This window comes from Papilio polytes, unplaced genomic scaffold (assembly GCF_000836215.1).
Source record: "Papilio polytes unplaced genomic scaffold, Ppol_1.0 DF821067.1, whole genome shotgun sequence".
In the NCBI taxonomy this organism is placed as follows: Eukaryota; Metazoa; Arthropoda; class Insecta; order Lepidoptera; family Papilionidae; genus Papilio; species Papilio polytes.
The window spans coordinates 2546630-2565230 of record NW_013528137.1 but is presented as its reverse complement, the minus strand read 5'-3'; the positions used below and the strand labels follow the sequence as shown (position 1 = coordinate 2565230).

The 18601-nt window shown below is 30.7% G+C and overlaps 5 protein-coding genes across 6 annotated transcripts in view; 2 read left to right on the top strand and 3 right to left on the bottom strand.

The window, feature by feature from the left end:
• Positions 1-161, bottom strand: part of LOC106109799 (actin cytoskeleton-regulatory complex protein PAN1) — a gene marked incomplete in the record, with an annotated part of 35634 nt that extends 35473 nt beyond the window's left edge. The window contains 1 exon segment of the mRNA XM_013291413.1: positions 1-161. Within this exon segment, the coding sequence (XP_013146867.1) occupies positions 1-77 (77 nt within the window).
• Positions 162-1613: 1452 nt separating this feature from the next.
• On the top strand, positions 1614-3235 carry LOC106109703 (probable prefoldin subunit 4). Its single transcript, XM_013291296.1, has 3 exons — positions 1614-1792; positions 1865-2086; positions 2357-3235. Exons 1-3 carry the CDS (start codon positions 1760-1762, stop codon positions 2507-2509), a joined length of 408 nt encoding a protein of 135 aa, XP_013146750.1. The 5' UTR covers positions 1614-1759; the 3' UTR covers positions 2510-3235.
• Positions 3236-3313: 78 nt separating this feature from the next.
• Positions 3314-8449, bottom strand: LOC106109834 (sodium/hydrogen exchanger 8). Its single transcript, XM_013291461.1, has 7 exons — positions 6996-8449; positions 6576-6732; positions 5701-5855; positions 5471-5622; positions 5137-5265; positions 4947-5039; positions 3314-4659 (listed from the first exon to the last, which is right to left on the bottom strand). Exons 1-7 carry the CDS (start codon positions 8215-8217, stop codon positions 4507-4509), a joined length of 2061 nt encoding a protein of 686 aa, XP_013146915.1. The 5' UTR covers positions 8218-8449; the 3' UTR covers positions 3314-4506.
• Positions 8450-9989: 1540 nt separating this feature from the next.
• LOC106109696 (acyl-protein thioesterase 1) lies at positions 9990-13127 on the bottom strand. Its single transcript, XM_013291285.1, has 5 exons — positions 12975-13127; positions 12871-12902; positions 12587-12800; positions 12231-12404; positions 9990-10297 (listed from the first exon to the last, which is right to left on the bottom strand). The coding sequence occupies exons 1-5, from the start codon at positions 13023-13025 to the stop codon at positions 10106-10108; spliced, it is 663 nt and encodes a 220-aa protein (XP_013146739.1). The 5' UTR covers positions 13026-13127; the 3' UTR covers positions 9990-10105.
• Positions 13128-15277: 2150 nt separating this feature from the next.
• LOC106109701 lies at positions 15278-16788 on the top strand. Of its 2 annotated transcripts, none has more exons than XM_013291294.1 (2): positions 15278-15422; positions 16094-16788. In XM_013291294.1, exon 2 carries the CDS (start codon positions 16105-16107, stop codon positions 16732-16734), a length of 630 nt encoding a protein of 209 aa, XP_013146748.1. In that variant the 5' UTR covers positions 15278-15422; positions 16094-16104; the 3' UTR covers positions 16735-16788. The 2 variants fall into 2 exon arrangements, with proteins under 2 accessions (XP_013146748.1, XP_013146747.1); XM_013291293.1 differs by having other exon boundaries at positions 15919-16788.
• The last annotated feature ends 1813 nt before the right edge of the window (positions 16789-18601 follow it).

Below are 18601 nucleotides of genomic sequence, written 5' to 3'. Positions count from 1 at the left end.
CTGTACACTTCTGAGGGCGGGTATTCCGGCTTCATGGTGATCGTCGCCATTGAATCCGGCTGGTGCTCCTTCTCCATCACGGCTGAATGTCACGAAAAAAAAATGAATTTGTATTGTACGCGCGTATCGACTGACGTTCAAAACAGGAGTGCGTCGAAACGAAGGCGAGCGAGTGAACGGCTTCGACGAGTGGTGGGGTCGCCGCAAGGAGATGGTGATTGTATGATGTATTGTTCGCTTGCTGATGCTAGAACATCGGCCAACCTTTTACACGGATGTACTACAAAGCGATCAGTTAAGGTCTAAGTACCACATGAGATAGCCTGTCCTACATTCCCTGTTATGGCCTAAAGGAATACTGACTAATTTGTCGTTTGATTTTTATTATGAAATCTTTTTCAGTTTCAAGTTAACTCTATGTCTGAATATTAAGTTTGTGTTACTCAAGAATGTTTTGCAAAATTTAGTTTCTCGAAGCTTTTGACATCATCGTCGATAAACATAACGCTATCAAACATAAACTAATGTTCTCATTTTACCAAGTAACTAATCGCAATTTCATAGATTGTATATTTTATTTTCTTGGGCTAAAATTTCAGTTAAATACATGAAAAATCATCCATCAACATGATTCTGTTCCAAAAGCTTAACCGACAAATCCACGTAGCAACGGTTTAAGGACATTGTTTAAAATTATCTAGCTATGGAACCACTTTTTAATTTCAAACGTCTTTTGTTTTGTTAAAGGATCACTAATGCAATTTGGTTAAAGTGCTACCATTCAAATATTTGTTTAAAAAAATAGCAACGACTACTATACCATCCTCAACTAGTATGGTGTCGAGTAGAAAATAGGTTATAAGATAGCAAACGTACCAGCGGCCACCTAAAGGATTAATTTAATGTAGCCTGTGTGCGATTCGTTTTATTTTTACTATTCTAACAAATAAGTGTTGGTAAACAGTGAGGTATAACGAACAGCCATGACCGCGGCTGCGCAGTTGGCGAAATCAATCGATTAGGTATCACCGTCGCGCAATTGCCGCCATTTGTACGCGCTCTTTATGTAAAATGCTATTTTTATTAACTTTCTCCATTAAAAAAGAAATCTGATTTCTTTATCGTTTGAGTATAATTAACCTTATAGTCATTATTTCTGCGATAATTATGATTCTCATATAATTATACCGATACTGTATATCTTGGTGGCAGTATGATGTACAACTTCGGCCAAGAATCCATATTCCCATATGCCATATTCCGAGGCACAAAAAACTTTAATATTAAAGTTTTTTAAACTTTAATATTAAAGTTTTTTGTGCCTCGTGCTATGAAGATAAAAAAAAATCTTTTTGTTCTCAAGTGTAAACAGAGTAAATACGAGCTTCTACCAAAATTTTGTACTACCCTCGATGTGTGATTATTTTTAATTACTCTTTCAGTATGTTCTTGTGTATTGCATACATAAGGTGAATAGTGTAATTTAAGGACTGAAATTATATATATGATGAAATTATTATTTTTGATTATAACTTTTTATAATTAATATTGGTCTTTTAATTCAATTTTGGCTAAAAGTGCCCTTATGCCCCTAACACAGAAATGTCAAACTCAAACGTCAAACTGTCAAACCTTATTTCAGTTTACTGTTGGGTTAAAAAATTTATTTATTTGGTGTATTGAATAACTAAAAACACAAATATTACAAGCTATTCTAAGCTATTTTTCACAAAAACTAGTGCTACTTCGAAACTTCAAAATGGCAAGTTCAGGAAAAGGCACTTTTCAACCGGTAAGGATACTTTTCCATAAATAGAATTCCTATTAATTTCAGCTTAAATTATTTCACCTTTCCTCTATTTAGGATTCTGATGTTCATATATCATTCGAAGATCAACAGAAAATAAACAAATTCGCAAGATTAAATGCTAAGGTTGATGACATAAAACAAGAGCTCAAAACGAAGCAAAACGATTTAAAAAATCTGGATGAGGCAGTGGACGAATTAGGTCTTGCTGACGATACAGAGAAAATTCCTTACCTAATTGGCGAGGTATTCGTATGCCAAAGCTTGGAGGAGACCTTAGTAAGTGTATTTTGTAAATTAAAAACCCATATTGTGGACATAACCTCAACTTTTCTTACTACTACTAATACATACAGTTAGTCCGTTTAAAATGAGTTTTTTTTTTATCTCAACACATGTTGCTTTAATAAAAATTACAGACATCATCTATTACAATCCAATCCTTACATATTAGAAGTGAATATGGATACATCAAACCAGAAGTAGAACTTTAAAAGTGTTTTTCTGAAATAATAATAAGCCTCCAATAATTTGTATCTAATCTTCCAGAAATCTTTGGAGGTCACAAAATCAAAGAAGGATGATGAAATAAAAGAATTGCATGCAAAATATGCTGAACTGAAGTCTCAGATGGGAGAACTGAAAGTACACTTGTACGGCAAGTTTGGAAGTCACATTAATTTGGAAAATGAGGAGGATTAGATACTGCAAGATGCTTTTTCTAACTCTTAATGGTAATTTTCTTATTAACTTTAAATAACAAACTAATTTATGAAAATGAACATATTTAAATATTTCATCACTAAATTAAGTGTATAAAAGCATACGTGTCAGTTCAATTTTTTTTGTAATTATAGTAAAACTAATAACCTACAGTTTGGTATGCCCAGTTTAAATAACATGGTTAGTTTAAATTACAAATTATGGAAAATAAAACAATCTTTGTATAACCATATATTTATCACATGATTAGCAGGAACAGAACAATTAACCAAACTAAATAAAATGTATACATATAAGTACTGTTTCATTAAATATATACAAAGACATTTGATATTCAATTCTAACAAAATGTCAAAAATTGTATAATAAAAACACACTATTAATTACTACTCACAAACTTTAATTTTCCATATTTTAATGACACATTTTGCATAAAAATGGTTTGTTCAGGTAATACTATTCAAAACCTTTGTAATAGACAATTTGTGCAACAATACTAAAGTAAGTAATAACCATATATCTTAAAAGATTTCTTTGCAAATAATCTGTTTCATATTTCTAAGATACAGCAATTTACATAAATGTTGGACGAATTTTATTTTTATGTAAGATTTCACTATATTATGGTGGAAATGTTGATAAACAAATAATACTGCACTCTCTTTATAATTGCTATAAAATAAATAAATTGTACTAGAGATTGAATTATTTCTAATAATACTTATGCTTAAAACAAACATAATTTTTACACTACATGTTTTAATTAAAATGTCAACATAATTAAAATATATAGATTTACGCAAAAAAAAACAAGAACCAAGGTTCTATAAGAATATGAACATTTTACTTTTCTTTGCAATAATCTTCTATATACTATCATATACAATAGTAGCAAGTGATAATATGTTTCACACATCAAAGTTGATACTAAGCATGCAATTAAGCAATAGCAATAATTTTATTTCTTACATTAATTATCACAAATATAAAACATTCATTAAATAAATAGTATGATGGAACAGAACACAAAATATTATAAACATTACTGTTTAGGCAGTATTTGTCATCTTTGACAGGATTTACAAAAAAAAAAGAATATTTTTATAAGACATATATATGATTTTTAAAGCCATTAATGTTATTGATATATATGAATGAAAATAATTTTTTAATTATTCTTCTGATGGTGATAAAATTTGGGTAGTACTTTATAAACACTACAATATTATCTCATATAACCTTCAGATACACCAAAAAATAACATTAATTGAATGACTTTTAATTTAGAAGTAACAAAGTTGTGCCAGCACCACAATCTAAATAGCTATCATACAATTCAGCAAACCAGATGTAAGAGTTCGTTTCATTTTCTCTTACAATAATAGATTTTACTACAGTCCTATAATGTTATAGGAAATAAGTCAGTTTAAAAAAATACATTAAAACAGCTGCATAAAAACAAATAAATCCTGAAATATAAAATTTATACAGACTATATAAATAAACACATTATGATAGTTAATTCTAGGCACATCAATTTGGTAACATGTCAATATATTATTATGGCAACAAAAATATTTGTCGAATGGAGTAAAAAAAATACTATGCTAACTTTGGCCGGTTACACCTTATTAGCAAATAATCTATGACATTGACTTATTTGTTAAACCATTAATATATATTCTAATAGACCAGAGAAATAGAAAAAAAATGACAAACTGAGATATTTAAAATATTTCATAATATTTTCTATGTCTATGACATTTGTGCATTTCATAAATACTTATATAATTTTGTAAAGCTGATTATATATGCTAATACAAATAAATTAATATACTTAAGACTATTTTCACCAATCATCTACTAAAGTCTAAAGCAAAATGATAAACTTAGTAGACAAACATTGGTATCTTACTAGGGACTCCTAATTGTTATACGGAGCTTTAAATTTAATGGATAGTTGGTGAAAATGATCATTAGACCCCTCTCTGTAGAGTGGTGGTTGAGTTAGAGAGTGAGTTTTGCTGCAAAATCTCGTCCTCGTCTGTGTCGTGGTCGTTTGATATCCTGATAGCCTGGTACCACTGGTTCGTCAGATCTGTCATTTGACTCTTGCAATCCTTCAACTCCTAAAAAAATTATAGTATCAGGTGAACAAGCCAGCGGAATTGCTACAATAGTCATTATTGCCCATAGACATTTGCGGATGCATTGCTAACTTAATCAACTGAGGATATTTTCCCCTACATGTGTCCCCACATCTGCTAAATCTACTAACCCTTCACATCCCAAGTGGCATTTAACATTGCTACCCAGATTCCATGTTTTATAAATTATATTCTTTGTTTATTACGATTTCTTTCCAGAAAATTTATAACTTAATTGAATAAAAGTATGAAAATAAGGTTAAACAAACCTGATGTGTAAATCTTCTAGTGAAGAAAGGTGTCAAATACTTCATGTCCAGCCGTACAAAGCCTTTCAATCTCGTTGCATGAGAATAATTAACCTGAAATCATAAAAGTATTTCATTACATTAGTACAAATTTTGTCTAATTTTAAATGTTTTCCTTTTTTAACTTAAATGTTAGATAAACATTACTTACTTCAAGTTCCTCTTCTGTTATTTCAGAGAGATGCTCCGAGTCTATGGCCTGACCCCACTCCTTTGTTTTAGACAAACTAACTTCCTTCTGTTTTCTTTGAGAACGTGACCGCTTTGATTTCTTGTTAGCCTGCGGAAAAAAACCTATATTAAATTAAATTATCAACACCAATTTCATATACAAATCCTTAAAATTTTTATTCTCTTTAAGATTTGACCCAAGATAATTCCTACAAAACCATATTGGTGATAATTAATAAATTTGGTTAAAACACTCAACATTGTAAAAAAAATGTACATAATCCATAAGGAAAATGATGGACAACAAAACTTACGCGTAAGAATTTCAACAAGGGCATTGTAGAGCCTCCAAAGAACAAGGTGGTGACAAGCACGATGATAAGCGTCGTCGTTATAATGACGTGCCGCGTCTCGTCAGAGAACTCCAGATGTAGAGACAGTGCGTAAGAAATTGCACCTCGCAATCCTATAAGAGTTATTATTACAATGTATTCATAATCAAAAAAGAAAAGGTTATAAAATATCAAATTATAACAAAACATACCACTGAACCACATGATAAACATCATCTTCTTAGTAATCTTGTGCTCTCTAAATTTATTACAAAGTAACGCGAGTGGGAAGATGTTAGCCGCCCGTCCCAACAGACACATTACAATGCTCCACACAACTAGGGCCGGCTCTACGCGATGTCGGAAACTGAAAATAAATTGTATATGTATGTTAGTGTACAGTAAGTGGTGCTAATGCAACTTTATATCAATTTTACGCAACATTAAAAAAGATAAGATTTTCACTTTATTTTTTTCATTTATATTAAAAATTGAAAATGCATATGCTTAAATAAAAGTTGAATGCATTCCTAAACCATTGATCAGGTTATCGTTTTTAAAACATTATCTAAAAGTTCATGTAATGCACAATCATGTCACTACTACTATCTTACAAGTTATGTACATATATTACAAAATACTGAGATGACCAATAGGAGGTATAGTACTATGCATCTAAAATCATTACCATGTTATCTTTTGCTGACATGCATTTTATTTACATTATGTTAATATAAAAATGATTCTAATAAAAAAGTCATAGTCTATCCTTGATTATATTTATATTTCTTTCCTTATCTTTATTCATACAAGTTTACAGCATTACTTTTGGTACACTAAAGAATTATCTTGTTTAAAACTAGAATCATTAATAGATAGTACTATCTTTATAAATTTGTGTATTAACATGTTCTCTAATATTCTTATATCAAAATTCTAAGTAAAATCTTGATTTTATTTATCAAGTAAAAGTATTCAATAATTGATTTGTTGTACACATTTACATGCTTTATTTGTACATAACTTATGTAAATTTAAATTAGATTTAAAACTTATACTAATCAAAGTTTATAAATGTTCAAATTACCTGAAAATAGCTAAACCCAAGTAAGCAAATACACATGTCTCAGCAATAAAGGCCAGTGTCCTCATAGTCTGCTGCATTGTCACTTGCGTTACAGTTGACAAGTTGAAATGTGTGTAATGTGACATAACAATACCACAGAACAAGATCGCCATAATACCTGTAACATACATAATGTTTGTATTGGTGTTAAAGTCTTTATAGCAATTCGTAAATACTATTTATGGTTTTTCTTTATTTTTCATTTTCTTATTTTGTATTGTGTTTGTTTATAATTGTACGGTTTCAGTTTTTAGTTTAAGGTATAATGGGTCTGACATGTTCTAGTAAAACCAGTCCCTATAAAAAAAAAGAAAAAAAGTGCTTGTATTATATAATTAAAGTTTTACCACAAAATTCCTCAAGAAATAATAAAGAACTCACCTGATAAATGTATTCCTTCAGCCAATACATATGGTGCATAAGTAAATACTAACATCATACCAAACTCAAGGGATGGATTCTTGCGAAGATCAACATGTTTGAGTAACAGAGCACTGATTAGTGCAAACACAACACCAATACCAGCAGATGCAAAGAACATTAACCAAAACCTATTGATAGCTGATAAAATAGCCTCATATGTTGACATCATTGGATCATTTGAATCTAAGACAGCAGTAGTGAGTACTATAGCTATAGCATCATTAAGAATACTTTCACCAAACACCAACATATTCAGAACTGGATCTACATCCAAGGCATGGAATATGGCAACTGTAGCCACCGGGTCAACGGCCGAAATCAATGAACCAAATGCAAATGATTCCACAAAACTCAATTTATACACCACTTGAGCCAAACCTAACAGATATATTCCTGCACCAATGACAAATGCAGATATAGCTGTCCCCACTATTGCAAAAAGTAATATGGACCCAATGTTCTGGAAGAAGTTACCTTTGTGCAAATTATAGCCAGATTCAAAGATAATTGGTGGAAGCAATACTAAAAAGAAAGCAGTCGGTGAAAATGCCTCTTCCTTCCTCCAGTTTGCTATATTCCTGATTGACATTAAATTTATAATCATCCCAATCAAAGCACCAAGGAACACTATAACAACACTTTCAGGTAAGTAAGAAAATCCTGTTTGCAACATCAGATGTATTAACAATATGCCAAGTGCCAATATACACAACACAAAAAATATAGCCATTGAACTGTTGTGTTCATCTTCCGCCGAACTTTTACCAGGTAAAGGAGCCGCATCGGATGGGCTGACATCAGAAATATTTGTAGCTGATGAAGATGACGCATTAACTTGGATTATGGTCAATATTGAAGAGTTAGAAGGTCCTATATCATACACAACAGGGGCGTCAGTAGAGGAACTTGTCAAGGTCGAAGGCAGCGACGGTTTTAAACTTTCACTAGTTAAACTAGTCTCGCTTGAGCTGGGTATGTTTGGGGCACTTTCAGCTCTTTTTGACCTTGACAACTTTTCTGGAATATTTAAAATATTTGTTTCCAAATGGCTTCTTATCTGATGATCATGATGTTTACTTTCTTTTAATTCAATCGCAGATTTATAGTGACCATATGATGATGACACAGTATAAAATAAATATATTAATGCACAAAATTTATAATTTAACAAGTTTGGCATTTTGTTAACTTTATTATTTCCAATAAACACTATAAATTAACCAAGGAGTTAGTGTAGCTAGCGTAAAATCTTACACGCTTTTCTAGAATATACATAATACTGTTTCGGCCAGCGAAAACAATATATTTATTAAAATCGATTGTGAATGCGATAATTGCGATACTACAATATGACACATGACATCAACTTTCATCATGACATTTGGTGACATTGACATAAATAAAACAAAAGCTTAAGTCTATAGTTTGTCTAAATAAGATAGATTAGTTTGATAAATGACGCATATGAAGTATCAATTCAATTTGTATGAAAGTAAAAGCCATACTTAATATAGCCAGGTATCGTAGTGACGTACAAACACGCATAGCGAACAGTTTAGAAACTATCGATATTCGGTTTAAATAATTATCGAACTCAACTAATATTATTTTTTCTTTTTACTAATTTATAGGACAATTCTAGTATTGATTATAGTGTAGAGAATTTAGCGATGACGGAAACAATAGCGAAATCCAATTCATTTACGTACGGCTGTACTAGTAATAAACATTTATTTACTCTCATTACTTGTTATGGTCATTATTAATTTAAAAAGCGGTGTTTTTTTTATTCATGAGTTATAACTATAAATCTATCGATTCCAACTTCTATAAGAATAAAAATCGAAAATAGATAAGATTCATGACTGATTTTACACAACCATCCCTACTAAATTTGAAGTGAATTGTCAAACTAATCTAAATAATTTAGATACACTATAATGTCTATGTCCAATAACAGATAAAAAAAATAAAAAGCTAAAAAATCTACGATTACTTGTTCTTGTGTAGGTTCTCGATAATCTGTGATTTATTGTAGAAAATGTTGGGAATTGGAATACCAATTTTATTTTCAATTCATAATCTTGTGAAAAGTACGTACATAACACAGAAGTCAAAATGTCCTTTTTCGAAAATATAATGAATTACTCCCTGTTACTTTTATTCAATCAGCTACGTTTGTGCAATAACACTGCAAAATTATTTTTAAACATGGTTTTTCTATTTAAGATTGATTAGTTTGATAAATCACGTATATGAAGTATCGAATTAAGTTTGTATGAAGGTAGTAAGTAAATGAATCAACTAATAGACGAGTGACATAGTCACCCACATAGCGAATATTATGAACTATCGATATTCGGTTCAAATAATCGAATATAACTAAAATTATTATTTACTTTTGAATTAACTTAAGGAACAGTTCTAGTGGTGAAAATAGTCATAGAGATGACACTAAAATAATAAATTCCAATTATACAACGCAAGATCGTATATGTAATAAATACTTTGTGTTTGTTCTGTATATCCTATTATTAATTTACCTTTTATTAAGCAATAAAAAAACAGCCAATTTTATGGTTTGTATAATATGGATGTGTAACCATCGATTCGATTTTCTGTGAAAGTAAAATCGAAAAGAATCATACCCGATTTTTCTCAACTTATACTTATTCAGATAAATTATAATTTATTCAAACGTCTTGTTTTTTAATCAATTTGTTAAGTTAGACATAACAGTATAATTAAAAACACTAATGTTTTTGCAACCGCCTTTACAATCGCAATCATTTTTGCAATCTTATAAAGTTTTAAAAGGTTTTACAAAATGGCTTTATGAGATTTCACAAAATGTAATAAAACTTTGATGATTCTTTAATTTACTTTATTCTTAGAAGTTTAACTTTTAAAATAATCCCAACTGTTTCCTTTAATTTAAATTAAACCAGGCTATTTCGTTTATATTTTTTTAATTTATTTAAAATAATTTGCAGGAAGAATTCATAACCTTCTTAAAATAAATACATTACATAAGTACATACTAAAAAGAGTTAACTTTTCTTAATAATTTATAATGTGGGAGGCAACATTCTTTCTATGAATACTTTCATATCTTTCAGTTCCTCTTCAGAGGAGCTGTGCGTAAGGCCTTGATATGTGTTAAATTCAATGTTCTTCAAGAAAGTTTTCAGGAATGAAGCAGTCATCTGACCCCACTTGAATGGAACCACAGGGTCACAATCGCCATGAGCTTGGAATACCTGCAAAATTAAATATGAATTATATTGGCATTATTCAATATTTCCAAATTGACAAATTATTTACTTTTTCATTTACACCATAACAATAAATTAAAAATAATATGTTACTGTAATGTACAAAATTATGGTGAATGTTAGGATTTACCACAAATCACACTTTTATACTATAAATAGTTCAATAGTTCAATACATACACAAATACAAAATTTTCCTCTTTATAATATTAGTATAAAAGTATAGATAGATAAAGACTAGCTGTTCCTGTGCACTTATAGTATAAAAGTATGATGACATGACATTATAAAAACTGAATTTTATTGGTTACATTTCATGAAAGTTTCAATTGCAAATGTCAACATTCAAATGCACAAATGACAACACCCTTGACAAAGTCTGAGAATTGTTTATGAGTAACCAAGGAAACATTAGTTCTTTGCTATTGGCTTCTAGTTCTTGTCCCATTCTCACATTACGGTTTTTTCAATTTGTGTTAAAATAAATAGCCTAATGCGTGTCGTAAGTGTAGGGCCTTTTATTAAAAATAGAATTGTTTAAAAAATGGTCTGACTGACTGTCAACATCTTATATTACTAAGTAGTGTTTATTTACGCTTTATTACAAAGTAGATTTCGCCCGTGACTCCGTCCGCGTAAAATAAAAAAAAACGAAAGTGCAAGAAAATCCGTTCTTCCAGACTATCCTCTACATCTATACTAAATTTCATTGAAATCCGCTCAGCAGTTTAGGCTACAAAGTCTAACAAATATCCATCCATCCATCTAAACTTTCACATTTATAATATTAGTATGAAGTATAGGAGTTAATATGTATATTAATGTCTTAATTAAACTTGTTAATACAATTACGTCATAAAGTTACTGTTAGAAAAAAGTATGAATAAACATGAATTAACAATTCTTTAATTCATTTATGAATTATAATTATATGTAGTCAGTTGACCAAATCTATTCATGTGGATGGTTAATTTTAGAATATGGCAAGGCAAATTTTGAATTTGTGTTTAAATTAAGACAATGGATTCTTGGCAAAAGAGCTCTTTGACCTCACTTCCTACTAATATGATTCAAATATGGAAGGCAAAGTTAATGAAACAATAGCCCATAATAACACAAAATGTTAATCAGACTATTTTATGCAAACAAGTCTTAATAATGGATAGTAATGTAAAAAGCCTATATAAGAAATCTCACAGAAATAATTTAAATAAATTTGGCCAGGTTTAAAATGGTTTTAATACCTTTATTGAAACATAATGTTATAAATCGCAGGTAAAAAAAAGGCGACGATTATAAAAAAAATGCCTGATTTTGAAATAGGAAATCAATACAATTTCAAAGCACAGCCTTAAATTACTGAGCCTAACAAATTGGAATCTTATCTTACTAATACATTAAATGCAAAAGTTTACACTGATGGATGGATGGGTTGTTAGAGTTTGTAGCCTGCTGAACTATACTTGATGAAATTTGGCATAGATGCACACATAGACTACTTTATATCCCTGTAATAGTTACAGGTTCCTTATGATACACTAATTTGTATTTCATTTTTACTTTTGTTGTAATTTTGCAATGGTTCCATGTTTTATTGAAATTTGGCACATATATAAAAATTACAGATTCACAAGTGATATGCAGTTTGTTTTTATTAAAACTGTGCAGACGAAGTCGCGGGCAACAGCGAGTATTGCATAAATTAGGATTATCCAAAATTTGATTCTTAAAGGGTCTAAGGTAGTGTCATAGTCCTAAGTATTGGTAAAAAAATATGTTTCCATCATCGAAATTAGTAAACACTTTTCTTTACCACTAAATGTCAAATTAAAAACAAACAAAATATTGATGCTTCATTCATTCCACCTCCACAAAGACAAACTCTAATATAATAAAAGAGCATGGATTATTTAACATACCGGTATAATAGTAGGAGCTTTAACAGCATCAGGGAAGTGAGCATGGCGAGGCAGCCAGCAAGATAGAGACATGACACCAGCCAGAGTGTCCGGATAGGTCAAGGCTGCATGCAGAGCTAGGGCTCCCCCTTGAGAAAATCCACCCAACAGTATGCGGGTCACAGGTATGCCAGACTATAAATCAAAAGTAATTTTTATTTTTTTCCTCTTTGACAGCAGATTTCTAAACCTTTATAGTTTTTTTTTGTATTTATTGATAACAGTTTCACATAAGATAGTATTTCTGTTACAAGAAAACATGTACATGTTTAGTATTACTTAATACAAATTGTATAATAAAGAAAAAATATTCCTACCTTTATTTCATTCTCTATCAAACCATGAACAAGCTCTGTTGCCTTCAGGATACCTTCTTCATCTTCTGGTGCTGTAGCGTCCAAAGTTCGAAGGTCAAACCATGAAGGCATTCGAAATCCGGCGTTAAGTGTCACAGGCATAGTAGAAGCGGTTGGACAAATCACCTTTACGTGCGGACCTCTGATAGCGGCAATCGTACTCGCCCAACCATGGCTGTGAACATCATTAATAAATTAATCAAAATTTTGTCAAAACTGTACTCAGAAAATAACATAATACGTACCCAGTGTCTCCCAGACCATGTAAGAATATAAGCTGAAATCAAACAAACTTGGCTTTAGTACTAACATTTTCAATGTATAATTTAAGGATAGTAACAAAACTTACCGAAGCAGTTTGTTTTGCTGTAGCAGCAATAATTACAGGATTTGGCTCCATTATAAGTTTGATAAAATCAATAAAATACTATCTGCAGTTGACTGACAGACCCCAGACACCAGACAAATCGCGATCGCAATCAACGAATGAACTGAACTATATTAATCAATAATGACCAAATGACCAACGACAACGAAACATAGAGGCAACCACTGATCCCTATATATGGATAGGCCGTTGTATGTAAATGACAGCTCTTACTCTATTATAATTTATGCGCGGCTTACACTTGGCCAGCACAGTTGGTCACTGGCGCTCTGGTCGGACCGCCAATTAACTGGCATAGTGTGAACGCAAACAGGCGCCTAGTCTTGGGTAATACACGTATGATGTACTAAAAAGTAATGTTACTCGGTACTGTACTAAAAGTAACGTTACCGAACGGCTTCTGTTAATCGGACATTTGGGACTTTTAGTACAGTACTACACGATATCAGTGTTCACTTCTTCGTTGTTTGATTTGATTGTATATTTGCTAAAAAGCATCCACCTTCGGTAGTAAGAATCAAAAGTGGATAAAACTACTTATAACTTAAATTTATTTTCGCTAATAACATATGTTTGACCCTGCTTAAAATTTGATGTGAAGTAATCTATAAATTTCGTTATATTGGCCTTAATAAGGAATAAGGGGGCGCCCACGAGCATGTAGTTTAAAGCTACCAGCAAGGTATTATTTCCACAGTGTAAGGAAACTCTTCCCTTTTGAACATGAAAACGAAAACTGTGAAGGAAGTACTTATATTTTATAATCTAATTAGGAAATGCTCTTGGTTTGTCGAGAAGAAGACTCTGTATTTAAAGAACTTATGTAGCCCACTTACACACAGTATTTTCTTATTACTCAAGTAATATGTATGTTAAAAATTCAAATCCTAGTTGATGAATTATCATGTAGGCAATGGTTTCAGTTACACAAAACATACCTAAGGGTTTGGTCGCTAAAATTGGAAATTAAAAAAACAACTATCTGCAAAAAAATAAAATTAATTGCTTTAAAACTACTTTTTCCTCCTGTAAAAATAAATAAAAACAAAAAACTACGTTTTGAAATTTTCTTGGGAATCAGGAAATTTCTTAAATTAACAAATAGTATTACGTTCCCGTTGCAACAAACAGATAATCTTACTAATATTCTTACTTTCTTACAAATCTTTCTAATATTATAAATGTGAAAGTTTAGATGGATGGATGGATGTTTGTTAGAGTTTGTAGCCTAAACGGCTGAACGAATCTCGATGAAAATTGTCATAGATGTAGAGCATAGTCTGGAAGAACACATAGGCTACTCACTTTTGTTTTTTAAATTCTAGAAAGCTAGTGATTTATATGTTCAAATGTAATTGCTGGATCGCCCTACTACTCTCCTACTAAAATCTAAATCCCCACTTTCAAATTAACCTCTAATATACGATTTTAAAATATATTCGTTGTTTTTTTTTTAAATTGAATAATAATAAGGCACACGAAATGCGTAGTGAACCGAACAATTATGTCATAACATGACGCTACCACCCCGAAGGCCAAGTTTATTTCCATTAATTTCCTAAAACTAAATCATGAAAATTACATTCTTTTAAATGTATTAACACAATTTTTGGTTCATGCTTAAATTAGAATAACATTGTACTCATTTGTTTGGTTTATATCAGAATATTGCCTTGAAAAGCAGACTTACGGGCATTTTCCTACTAAATTAGCTAGCTCCTAATCAGACTTTAGACATTAATGAAAAATCTTTCTTAATTAAATGTTATATCGTATGTAATTTCTTTGGTGATTCACGGGTTAAGTACTTGACTTCTATTGTTATCTGAAGCCCCTGAGTTCGAATCCCGCCATACACGGATATGTTTATAGATTTCCGAATTTCATCTGTATCCGAATAAGGAAAAAATCGAAATGCATCCCGCAGATATTGGTATCAGATATTGGATCCATATTTTATATCTCAAAGAAGATATAAAATATGGATCTCTGCGAAGAAATTCAACGTTAAGTATAAAGTCAACCAACCCTGGCCTAGCGTTGTGGCCTAGTAATCTCTAACTTATGGTAGTCTCTAAGATTCTCAGTGGGAAAGTATAGTGAGCTGATGATGATGATTTTAAAAATATAAGCGACATTAAAAAATTGATGAATTACAAATTTGGGCGCATCTCTATATTTATTGGGAAAATCATTTCGTTCGTTCATATGATAGTCATACACTCATACATCTTTGTCACTGGTTATTGTCACTGTCATTTTATTTACTCTTTGGTCATTCGTCATCGTTGTTTACCATTGCTTTATTAGTTAACTATTGAATTGTGTTTTAAGTTTTAAACAAAATCCGTGCTCTTTTTGCTAATTCAGAGGATTCATACCATTACATATTTTATCGATTGGAATGAGGTTAGTTAAAAAGATCCTGTTTCGAAAGAAATATGTTATGTGGCAATAGTTTAATTGTGTCTTGAATTTACTAATATAATGGTCGATTGATTTTCCAAATTACGCATATTAATCGTGACAATGTTACTTATCTAGTGATTAGCTCTTTCGCTTGAGCCCTATTCTATTTTATGGTTTTGACATTAATTTGTTTACAAACATGCATGAAAAGTGTACAGCTTTTTCAAAATAAATGTGAATTATAGAAATCTTAAAACCCGCTGATTAGACTTCTCTATGCATAAAACTATTTATCAAATTGAATTCGTTGTGGCACAATGAAGTCTTACCAAACATATTGAATGTAAACATAAAATGTTTGTAGACATCTCAATTGTGAAGTTTTTATTAAGGTCAATAGTTTAAATTAGGTAAAGACAAAATGAATACAGTATTAGTATATTAGGAGATTCAGGCTTTTTTCTCTTTTATTTCTTAATAACACCTTGTTTGTTAGTTTCAGCCAATAGATGTACAGTGCTGGGCATAGGTATCCACCATAATCTGCCACTTGGTCTGTGGGTCCCTCGTCCAGTGGACTAAGCTCTTCCAAATAAACATAAAAAAGGCATTACAACTAGTGATTACATGTATTACCTCTTGGAATTATTTTTTACATTAACTGTTTCCAGTTAAGTCAGCAATGGCTGGAGAAGAAGTATCACTTAGACTGGAAATGGGAAGATTAGAAATTGAACCAACAAAACTTAATAAGCAAATGCAGGATAAAAATCCTTTTACTCACATTTCACTAGAAAAGAAATGGCCTGCTGCAAAATTGTGTGTCCAAAACTATAAATGTGCTTGTTCACCTCACAAAAAGAATAAAACTGCTAAAATCAGCAAAAACAAAAATCATACTATCTTACGTGAACCAGTTTTAAAGCTATCAAAACATTTTGAGAAAAATCAATTAATAAATGGGGGATTATTGAATCATTGTAAATTAACAATTCATAAATTGAACACAGTCAATTTAAGCTTAAAAACACTTGTGGATAATTGTAACCAGTTGAGTTTATGTTCAGATAACAATGAAACCACCATTGTTAGAACAGAGCCATATGAGAAAGCCAAATGGTGGAAGAATGAAGTATCAAATGATAAAGCTAGCAAAGAGTCAAGTCCAGAGCTGAGCCAAGCTGGTTCCTGCTCTCAACAAGCTCTCAACCCACCCTGCGATGTGACAATTGATGAACTGGCCAGTTACTTTGAAACTCTTGTCCATATACCTAAGAAAATGTCATCAATGGCTGAAATGATGTATATTTAAACTGTTTATATAAATATTTTATTGTAAAATTTCTTATTAAAGTTAAATCTACAATATGATGTTTTTTATTAACATAGGTTAGTTTAATAAATGTTACTACAAACTCATATTTGATATTAAAGTTTCGAAACCTGGTTAATAAAGTAATGAAAAAAAACCAACATTTTTACTTAATTAGTTCATAATGTGTTTCCAGAAAAGCTGGAACAGCTTGTCTATATTTATTATCTTGGAGTTTCGAATACCTCATTTCTATCACTCAGACTCTACTTATATTTTGTAAACAGTATTTACAAAGGTTTTTTTTGTTTACGCCCTTGAAGCCTATAGTGGAAGGTAAAAGTTTGATTGAAAACATATTTTTCCTTTAGTAGAATTGTTTGAAAATTGAAAAAAATGCAAAACTAGATTATAGATTTCGCAATTGTTCTGTGCATCTATATTTGATTCGACTTTGAATACCCGAATGAAAGAACAGTTTAATTTGATACATATGGTATCACTATAAATCTACCGATTCCGACTTTTATAAGAGTAAAAATCGAAAATATTTATATCTGATTTTACACATCATTCATACTAATTAGTCGAAGTAATCCGCCTTATTTAGACAAACTACAGAGCGTACAGTTGGAACATTTAAAATAAAAATTTATAAATTTCTGATAGTCTGCTAATATTATTAAAAATAACAAAATCGTTAGGCACTATCACTCATCATAAAAAACAAATATCACGCCACGGCCTGTCTAGTGGAATATAGAGGTCAGTGTTCACAAAAGGCAAAGTGGATTACTGATGGGTGTTGATTCAACGGAGTGGTATATCAACCTTTGATCACCTTCGACAACGTATCAATCGTAGCCCGTTTTTAAGAAATCATTTATGTTTCTGTTTTTTTTTGCCGATAGTGCTTGGGTCTGGTTTTGTTGGTGGAGAAAATTAGTTAACGATATCCTGTGTCTAGAGACTCGATTTCAAGTTTTATGAGAAAAATTGCCGAAGATTCTTAATAAATTATACAGTACAACCCTACTGTGTGCTGTCAAATCAATTTTTGAATTTTGCGGAAAAAGTCAACACTTCAACGAAAAGCATTACAAATTAATTCACAGAAATCGATCATTACATTTGTGTTAAAAAAAACAACGTGTAGATTGTTTTAACTTTCTTGTATAAGTACATGTAGGATTCAAAACAATAGGAAAAATTACCATATCCATCTAGATTGATTCGCAAAAATATGTTTAATAAATTCGGCTGTCATATTTTCGTTAATGTTTATAAATATTCTTCAAATTATCTACTATTTTCAATTATAGTGTCATTTCTATCTGTTATATGTGTTTGGATTTATGAAAAAGAATCATTTTATGAGGTAATTTTGATTACCCAAATTTTGCTCATTTGAAGTAAACAGTGTTTTTCCAGACAACGTTTTGTATATTTTAATATATTTCCTATTATTTTCAGTTTATGTTCAAAAAGTGCATGCAATCGGAAGTAATAACACAGGATAAAGGTGAATATAATCAATCCACTTCTGACAAAGAGTCTATTAATAATTTAGAACCAAATAAAATAATGGAGACAATGGATGAGTAAACACACTGAAATGGATTCCAACTTAACATTAAACTTCTTTAATGATTTGCATAAACATATACCTTGTTTTGATGTTTTTAAAATGTGATTCCCAGTGCTGGTATAAAATACTATGTATATTAGAAGTTTTCCTTTGTTGTGGATAATAATCTCTAAGTATAATTGAGGCTCCATTAAAATAGATAAATTATGTCTGTTTTGTAGCCTAATAAAAGTATTTATTTAATGAACTGTTTTTTATTTTTATTTGAGGAATAAGTCT

What these genes read in the sequence shown, in the direction of transcription:
- LOC106109703 (XM_013291296.1), top strand. Translation starts at nt 1,760, where the DNA reads ATGGCAAGTTCAGGAAAAGGCACTTTTCAACCG. An exon ending in GAAAAGGCACTTTTCAACCG is followed by an intron (nt 1,793 to 1,864) that starts GTAAGGATACTT and finishes TCCTCTATTTAG; the next exon opens with GATTCTGATGTTCATATATC. An exon ending in AAAGCTTGGAGGAGACCTTA is followed by an intron (nt 2,087 to 2,356) that starts GTAAGTGTATTT and finishes CTAATCTTCCAG; the next exon opens with AAATCTTTGGAGGTCACAAA.
- LOC106109834 (XM_013291461.1), bottom strand. Translation starts at nt 8,217, where the DNA reads ATGCCAAACTTGTTAAATTATAAATTTTGTGCATTAATATATTTATTT. An exon ending in GTTTATCATGTGGTTCAGTG is followed by an intron (nt 5,623 to 5,700) that starts GTATGTTTTGTT and finishes TAACTCTTATAG; the next exon opens with GATTGCGAGGTGCAATTTCT. An exon ending in CTAGAAGATTTACACATCAG is followed by an intron (nt 4,660 to 4,946) that starts GTTTGTTTAACC and finishes TAATTTTTTTAG; the next exon opens with GAGTTGAAGGATTGCAAGAG.
- LOC106109696 (XM_013291285.1), bottom strand. Translation starts at nt 13,025, where the DNA reads ATGGAGCCAAATCCTGTAATTATTGCTGCTACAGCAAAACAAACTGCT. An exon ending in CAGCAAAACAAACTGCTTCG is followed by an intron (nt 12,903 to 12,974) that starts GTAAGTTTTGTT and finishes GTTTGATTTCAG; the next exon opens with CTTATATTCTTACATGGTCT. An exon ending in TGATAGAGAATGAAATAAAG is followed by an intron (nt 12,405 to 12,586) that starts GTAGGAATATTT and finishes TTTGATTTATAG; the next exon opens with TCTGGCATACCTGTGACCCG.
- LOC106109701 (XM_013291294.1), top strand. Translation starts at nt 16,105, where the DNA reads ATGGCTGGAGAAGAAGTATCACTTAGACTGGAAATGGGAAGATTAGAA.